Source organism: Gopherus flavomarginatus, chromosome 4, assembly GCF_025201925.1.
Source record: "Gopherus flavomarginatus isolate rGopFla2 chromosome 4, rGopFla2.mat.asm, whole genome shotgun sequence".
Classification (NCBI taxonomy): domain Eukaryota; kingdom Metazoa; phylum Chordata; order Testudines; family Testudinidae; genus Gopherus; species Gopherus flavomarginatus.
The window spans coordinates 5,902,951-5,911,764 of record NC_066620.1 but is presented as its reverse complement, the minus strand read 5'-3'; the positions used below and the strand labels follow the sequence as shown (position 1 = coordinate 5,911,764).

At 52.3% G+C, this 8,814-nt stretch overlaps 1 protein-coding gene across 1 annotated transcript; it reads left to right on the top strand.

Moving 5' to 3' along the window:
• The first annotated feature begins 794 nt into the window (after positions 1-794).
• Positions 795-3,637, top strand: INSM1 (INSM transcriptional repressor 1). Its single transcript, XM_050951299.1, has one exon. The coding sequence runs from the start codon at positions 1,057-1,059 to the stop codon at positions 2,575-2,577; it is 1,521 nt and encodes a 506-aa protein (XP_050807256.1). The 5' UTR covers positions 795-1,056; the 3' UTR covers positions 2,578-3,637.
• Positions 3,638-8,814: the final 5,177 nt, after the last annotated feature.

The window sequence follows — 8,814 nt, the reverse complement described above, 5'->3', positions numbered from 1 at the left end:
GAATAACCAGCTTTTAAACCCTTAAAGTATCCGCTGCTTATCAAAATACCAACATGTATGTTTCTCCTCGAAAAATCAAAATACCAACATGTATGTTTCTCCTCGAAATGGCTTCCCATCACTTCCTGAAGACTCTTCCTTACCAGCATATTTAACGTCCCGATTTTCAGACTCCAGTGGCAATCTCCTAAAATGTTTTGTTTGCAATTACTCCCTTCCCCCATCCCAGCACCATTTCAGCATTTCCTGATGGGGTGGGAGCTTTTAAGCAATTCAGAATCGACATTTTCTTTCTCTGTCCCCCTCCTCCCCGCCGTCTCCAGTTTGCATATTGAACCCTCCTGACATATTTCTGACTATTCTTCTCCTTTGTTGCTATTTTGCTCCAGAACCGCGGGTAATCCCCCCGATTTGAGATGCTGCTCATTGTCATGCTGATGGACATTTCCATTTGGCAGATCTGTGCCCCCCGGAGGAGACACACAAAGGCCAGGCACGTGTGCCTTCCTATACAAAACCATCAGACCGTGAAAAGAGGAGGGGCCAGGCGTGTGCCTTTAGCCGGGAGGGGCTAGAAGTAAATGGGGGGAAAAGGAGGGGGGAGGGAGAAGAGAAAGGAAAGCGAACGAGAGAAACCCCTCAGGTACATCTGCTGTACCTAGCAAGCGACCCCACTGTCCCTGCCCCTTTCTGCGAGCCTGCACCCTCCCACACTCCTCCAATCCATAGGAGCCGCAGGAAGCGCTGATTGGCTCGGGGATGGAGCAGGAGGCTCGAACAATGGCATCCTCTCCACTTAAAAAGAGTGCAGCGATCCGGGCAGGGGCAGACAGGACCCATTTGCGGGGCGCCCACCAGACAACAAGTGCAAAGGGGGACCAGCAGCGGCACGTCGGGGGTTTGTCCCTCTGCTGCTGAGCCCGGACTGGATGGCAGAAGTAGGCAGCAAAGCCTGAGTGAGGCAGCCGGCTGGAGCCAGACACACAAGCCTTTTGCTGCGGATCCACGCCTCTTCCGCCGCCCCAAGTGCCTTCCCTGCCGGCCCAGCCGCCAAAGATGCCCCGAGGGTTCCTGGTGAAAAGGAACCGGAGGGCCACGCCGATCTCCTACCGGGTCCGCTGCGGCCAGGAGGGCGAGCCCGAGCTGCTGCTGTTCGCCGGCCGCCAGCAGCTCTGCTCTCCACCCCTCCCCTCCGCCGGCCCCGATCCGGCGGCCCCCACCGCGCCCCGGGAGCCGCCGCCGCTGCCGCCCCACAAGCCCGTGCAGTTCGGCACCCCCGAGGCCGTGTGTCAGGCGCTGTACAGCCCCACCCGGCCAGTCAGCAAGGAGCACGAGAAGAAATCCTTGGAGCGCAGCTTCAACCTGGGCTCGCCGGTCTCCGCAGAGTCCTTCCCGACCCCGGCGGTGCCCAGCACCATGGACCCGCTGCTCTTCGCCCCGGCCGAGCTCAAACTGTGGGCCTCCTCCTCCTCCAGCCCCGCGGAGACCAGCGGGCCCCAGCGCAGCACCCAGAGCGGCCCCCACAGAGACACCCACTGCAGCACCCAAGGGCCCCAGAGCGGCACCCACTGCAGCGCCCAGGGCGTGCCCAGCAGCACCCACAGTGACACCCACTGCAGCACCCAGAGCGCCACTCTCTGCAGCGGCCAGACGAGCGCCGGCACCCGCAGCCTGTCCGCCCTGCTGCCCGCCTCCGCCCGCCCCCAGCCCAAGCGGCCCCCCGCCGGCTCGGAGCCCGGCAAGCACAAGCCCCCGGCCGCTAAGAAAGCCAAAGCCATCCGCAAGCTGAACTTCGAGGACGAGGTGACCACGTCGCCGGTGCTAGGGCTGAAGATCAAGGAGGGGCCGGTGGAGCCGCCCCGGGCGCGGGGAGCGGGCGGGCCGGGCCCGCGGCCGCTGGGCGAGTTCATCTGCCAGCTGTGCAAGGAGGAGTACGCCGACCCCTTCGCCCTGGCGCAGCACAAGTGCTCGCGCATCGTGCGCGTGGAGTACCGCTGCCCCGAGTGCGACAAGGTCTTCAGCTGCCCGGCCAACCTGGCCTCGCACCGCCGCTGGCACAAGCCGCGGCCGGCCCCCAGCGCCCCGCCGCCGCCCGCCAAGGCGCCCGAGGAGCAGCTGCAGCCCAAGGAGGCCGGAGGCAGCAGCAGCGAACGGGACACGCCCAGCCCCGGCAGCGGCGGCGGCGGCTCGGAGTCCGGCTCCGAGGAGGGGCTGTACGAGTGCCCCACCTGCGCCCGCCGGTTCCGCCGCCAGGCCTACCTCCGCAAGCACCTGCTGGGCCACGAGCCGGGGCCCGGTCCGGAGCGGACCGGCTCGGAGGAAAGCCCCAGCCCCGGCCCCGGCGCGCCGACCGCTAGCGAGTGCCACCTGTGCCCGGTGTGCGGGGAAACCTTCCCCAGCAAGGGCGGCCAGGAGCGGCACCTGCGCCTGCTGCACTCGGCGCAGGTCTTCCCCTGCAAGTACTGCCCGGCCACCTTCTACAGCTCGCCCGGTCTCACCCGCCACATCAACAAGTGCCACCCCTCGGAGAACCGGCAGGTCATCCTGCTGCAGCTGCCCGTGCGCCCCGCCTGCTAAGCCGTGCCTTCGCTCCCTCCTGCCCCCCGGGCTGCAGCCTGGCCGCTGCCTCGGACCGGCTTCGCCCTGCAGAGCCGAGCTCTCCAGGCCCCCGGCTGCTGAGCCCCCCGCACCCCACTCCTCCTCCAGCGCCTGGTTTATTTATAGATGAAAACAAAGGGGGTGGGGGAGGAGGGAGTAATCATAAAATCCACTTGTGCCAGTGTCTCCTTGGTGGTGATTCCTCCGTCCTTGCTCCTGTAGTTCAGTCTCTGAAAAGCAGCCCCTTTTTGATCGCTAGCGAGATCAAGGTCCCCTTAGGAAGTCTCTCTGGTTTTCCTCTGGCCACATCTCTCTGTGTGCGTAGCCTAGGGGTTGGGTTGGTTGGTGGTTTTATTTTTTTTTAAGTCAATCTCGAAGAATAATGCCTTTATATTTCACAGGCTGTAAATTGAATTTACCACATGATTAGCTTTATTATGGCTTGTGAACTGCTGGAAGCTGGCTTTACACCCCACCTCTCTTTTATGTGAACAAATAAAACTGCTTCGTTTTGTTTTCTTTAGTATAGCCACAAATGCCTTGACTCTACTGTTGATGGTCTCCAGAAAATGCTGTAGAAACTGCCTTAAATATTACCTGCCAACTTTCTTTTTTTCGGTTGTTTGTCCCTAGCGAGGTAGAATCACGAGCTGACTATATGTATATGTTGATTTGAGTAATTGTTATTTATTCTTTATTTATTTATATTAATTATGAAGATTGATATTATTTGAACGTGAATATTTTGATGCGCTTTCCCCCCCCCGCCATTTCACTGTGCATTTTAGAAGATCTTGTTCTAAAGGGATCTGCTAAAAGGTTTTAACTTTTCTACCTAGAATAACACACAGTCTTGACCATTTTATCCTGCTCCAAGGGCGCAGACAGCTCTTGTGCAACCGACAGCTCTTACTTTTAGATGCAATCTCTTTTCTACACACATTATTTTCTTAACTGTTAGCTATTTATAGAATGCTTCAATAGAACTGTTTCAACTGTATAACTATTTACTATTCAAATAAAATATTTTCAAATTCAATTACACATCCTCTCGCCTCTCATATTTCTCATTAATCAAAGCCTTCCTGCTTTTCTTTAATGAAGAATAATGTATCCATTTAAGCTTAAAAGAAGGAAGAGCTACCAGAGCCCTATACGGTATATACAGTATCACTCGGGGGGTCATTTTCACAGCCCTCCTTGGAAGGCTAAAGCCTAGGCAGTCTATTTACACCTGCTCCTTCAGCTTTAAACCCACCATCCTCTCACTCGTGATTGCTTTGCGCGCGCGGCGTGGGAGACCAGAGGAGTTTGTCCATCGTTTGGTAAAGTTACCAGAAAGCAGATTACTGTAACCCAATGTGTTCCAAAGGGGAAGGGCTAAAGCTGAGGTCAGGCTGGCTAATCCCCTTTCCCTTGCTAATTGACCGTGCCTCACCGAGGGCTGCCTCATGGCCTGGGCCAGAAGCGACCAATACGTTAGCTCCAGCCCCAGACCGCAGACACAGCAGAGCTACCGTTGTTTTTAATAAAATCAAACCGGCTGTAATGATCAGCGCTGGCACATGGCTCGTGAAGGTGAAAGTGAGCGCTCCAGCCTTCAGGCATCTCAACTTTCATTTCACCAGTGCCGGGGGCTAGCCCCATGGCAGAAACGTTCACACTTCGGCTTTGGGGCCCCAGGTGAGAGAGGTCACGCCAAAGCACGGCTTAGTCTCGCCGCTCGGGGGGCGAGGCACATGCCCTGCCCATCACATTGAAGCCACTAGGCTGAAGGGGCTGGAGGCGAACAGAAACCGCAGGAAATGACGCTGGCGACACTCTCAGGGTAAATCTCACGTGTATTATTTCCCCCATGCCAGCAGCAGAGAGCCTGCCCGTAACCTGGCAGGAAGCTCAGCAGGGCTGGCCCTTTTAGCTGCGTTTCTCCTGCAGCCCAGTGCGCATCACAGGCGAACCCGCGGCTCGCCCGCTGTGCATTAACCTAGCGAGCCCCCCGAGGACTCAAACACCCAGGAGCGAAGCACGGAGAAAATAGCATCACCCGCAAAGGGCAAAGGCGCCCGCTCTGAGCCCCACCATCCAGGGGAGCTGCATTCACAGCCTAGCCATGGTGCAGCGCAGCCTAGATAGCACACGTACTCCCAGGGCTGACTGAGACGGGGCTAGCGGGGCACAAAGGTTCCCAGCACCGCGTGGGAAGCCGGTGTCCAGGATGCGGTACTAGAGCGCATTGCAGGTAAGGTAGCAAATGAGTAAGGAATATGGACGCACCTGGACTGGCCCCTTCCATTGGGTGCCGAGTTATAATGTGTTACGCAACTAAACCACAGCACAGCAGACCTAGCATGGAGGGCGGGTGCAGTTAAGCCTTAGATACCATTTCTGCAAGCAGCAGCAGCGAGTGAATAAGGACAACAAGCCCCCTACAAAGATGACCTGGTGGCATAAAAACAGGACCACAAGTGGGCCTAATTGCAAGGGACGCAAGCTGAGCCGAATCAGCGCTGGGCTGCTGCTGGCGACCGGGAGCGGGGAAAGGACAAAACTCAGCCTGCTGCCTTTCCCCTCGTACTAGCGCAAAAGTTGCCTGCTGTGTAACACCATGGGACTGGGAAAGAACCCGAAAGCCAGTGCTGGGGATTTTTGCCAAGTCCTAGGCTCTCCAGACTCAGCTACCGCCTGTTGCATTCAGCTTCCTCATGATCATGAACATTAACACCAAGGCTGAGTTTGATCGATCGAGGCCAGTCCTAGTTGGGCTATGCGGAACAGAAAGCACCACCATCCTTCAGAGGCTGAATTCCCAAAGCACAACATAGTATTTGCACATGAGAGTGTGTGTGTGTGTGTGTGTGATTTGTAATTAGCTTGAAATACTTAACTCTGAACGTGTGAAAATCACCTACTCCCCTCTCCAGTATCTTCTGCTTGAAATTGGTTTCATGCAGTTACCAAACTAGCTGGAGGGGGGTGACTTCTAGCAAAGATTTGACATGAAACCTGGGAGAATTCTTTACTGGTAAGGAAAACTCAAGCCTTGCTTGTAACATAGTGCAGATCCCTCACAACTGTAATATACCAATGGCTTCAGGGAAAGTAATTTTTTTTATTGTGCATTTAGGGCTAAGGCCCTGCTCCAAAGCTTGTTGAAGCCAATGGGAGCCTTTGTATTGACTTCAGTGGGCACTGCAGGGTACCCTAAATCCTCTGAGCAAACCTGAGGTAAGCAGTAGCCAGGCATGTTTATCTGGATAGCAATGGAGAAATGATGTCTGGCTGCCTCCCTCTCCAAAAAAGAATTTGAGCCTATGGACAGTTTTGCTTGGGCTCATTTTGTTCTGAGATTAGATTTGCTCAGGAGCAAATATATATTTAATTCCTTTGGTGGAATTACTGATGCTCAGCAGCATCCTCAGGTTGAGAGTCACTGAGGAAGTGGGTGGTTTATTGTACCTCATTGTACCCATTGCAAATGGCTAAGGAACCAAAGCAATGGCAAGCTCATAGGAAAAGAAGACTGAAGACATCCTAAGGGCAAGCAGCATTGGAAACTATGAAATCACACTGCCTATTAGTCCAGATACTGTCTGCATGGTCAAAGAGCCATGCCACATCCTTAGTCTATCAACAAGCTGTAGACCAGGGCTCTGCCATTATATGTGCCTAGCCACATGGCCATGGAAAGTTTCTGAGCAATAGCTGGTAATTACGGGTGTGCACCAGTTCCTTCAATTGAAACCTTCTATAGCCCGAGACCTTGTCTACACATACAAGTTACACTGGTTTAATCAATTTTTTTGGGTATGCGGCTATGCTATGCTAAGCTAAGTTATTATAAGCCTGCTGTAAACTGAAAGAAGGGTGTCAACAATAGGGAGTTGCCTCGCTTTAACTGAATTGATTTAGAAAATGTTTTTAATTCGGATTGGTGCAACTTTTGTCTCCCTCTGCCAGCCAGAGAAGCCACAGAACCAATCTCACTCAGTTTCCACTGTGCAAGTCCAAATGTCAATGGCTTGCTAAATAGTTGTGCTGTTAGAGTTCAGCTCAGGCAGAAAGGTTTCAGTTTTAATATTTTACTTTTTTGGTCTGTTTAATCAATTTTGAGAAATGATTTAGGCTGTCATGGGCCTTGCTGTAGGTAGTGGGCCTCAGTGAAACCACCGACTTTGAGGCACACTCTTGTCCCACTTCATTCAAGCACAATAGAGTCTTTTCTGCCTTGGGAACGACAATGGCCACAAGGTCTTCTCCTACAAGCACCGGAAAATTTGCTCCCAAACCTGCTCTTGTACATGGCTTTAGGTATACATCAGCTTGGGAGGTTCCCCCTGAAAAGGGATCCCCAGGCATTAATAGTGTGGTTGCTAAAACGTCCCTTGGTACAGGAGCCTGATGCAAAAATCTGTGCCTGTTAAGGGTCATCCTGCTGTAAAGCTGCCAAAACAATTGCACCAGACTTAGAGGATTTGGGTTCGTTGGATGGAAAGCACCTCTTATGGAACCAGCAATTTCAAGAGGTTGTGTGGTAGGAAAAAGATGCTCTTACAAGGATCCTGCTGTTGTATCCATCCAGACTCTGTGAGTTCAGATTCCCTGGAGCTTAGGGGTCCACAGAAAGGCCTCTTTGGATCCTGGCCTATCAGACTGGTCATTTACATCCTTCACTCCCTTCTCCTCCCTGCAATCCTCAGGAAGTCTTCGACAAAGAAAGTGAAAGCTCCTATTGGATATCCCTTGGCCTCCTCCAGCTGAGTACTGTGGATCAGTTGTTCTGGCTGATATGGAGCCGGACTCTCTCTTTCTCAGAGGAGGAGAACTAGTGAGACAGACATTTCTATCTCATCCTCAGAAAAGGCTGTCTTAACCACTTCCACATTTCCTCTGAGGGACACCAGGACCTTCCAGGAAATGGTGGGCTGGTTGGCAGTAGTGTGGGAGAGTCAGTCAGGGGATTTTCTCAGGAAGTCTTGTACATTGTTTGTGGAGCTCTCAGAGAGAGAAATAAACCCCATTTATCAACAAGAGCCTGCTGGAACTGGCCAAAGAGAACATAAGAATGGTCCTGCTGGGTCAGACCAAAGGTCCATCTAGCTCAGTACCCTGTCTTCCGACAGTGGTCAATACCAGGTGCCCCAGAGGGACTGAACAGGTAATAATCAAGTAATCTATCCCATTGCTCATTCCCAGCTTCTGTCAAACAAAGGCTGGGGACACCATTCTTGCCCACGCTGGCTAATAGCCATTGATGGACCTATCCTCCATGCATTTATCTAGTTCTTTTTTGAACCCTATTATGGTCTTGGCCTTCACAACATCCTCCAACAAGGAGTTCCACGGATTGACTGTGTGCTATGTGAAGAAATACTTCCTTTTATTTGTTTTAAACCTGCTGCCTATTAATTTCATTTGGTGACCCCTAGTTCTTGTGTTATGAGAAGTAGTAAACAACACTTCCTTATCTACTTTCTCTACACCAGTCATGATTTTATAGACCTCAATCATATCTCCCCTTAGTTGTCTCTTTTCCATGCTGAAAACTCCCAGTCTTATTACTCTCTCCTCATACGGAAGCCATTCCATACCCGTTATAATTTTTGTTGCCCTTTTCTGAACCTTTTTCCAATTCCAATATATCTTCTTTGAAATGGGGCGACCACATCTGCACACAGTATTCAAGATGGAGGCATACCATTGATTTATATAGAGGATTACAGCCATGTTGCCTTAGTTTCTAGGAAACCAGATTCACTACACCAAGTCCCAAACATCAGCTTGCCTGTGGTCTTGGTTGCAAGTGAGAAAGTGAAAACTGGGGAAGTGGCATCTATTTATGGGGACAAGGAATCCAAAGTTGGATATGTTTGGCTGGAAACTCTCTCTCTCCACACCCCTGATCCTGGGAATCCTAAACTGCCAGGTTGTCATGACCTACTAAACTTGTCCTTACGATCCAGAATGGCATTGTGAGCCCATTTCATTACAGGGGACAGAAAGCAGTAGTTCTTTGAGAGAGATCTCAAATGATGTACCCAGCACAACTGTCAGATTTTGGCTTTATAGTGTCTTCCAGAAGAGCCTCTAAATTCCAGAATTCGGGTCTTTGCTGCAGTATAGTATCAGAAATTCCTTGCTTTGACCCTCCATAGCTCAAGACAGGGAACCTACCTCCAATGCTTAAGTCACTACAAGGCATCAGTGAGCAGCGAGGGA

Excerpts from the sequence above, each read along its gene's own strand:
- INSM1 (XM_050951299.1), top strand. The coding sequence starts at position 1,057 with ATGCCCCGAGGGTTCCTGGTGAAAAGGAACCGGAGGGCCACGCCGATC.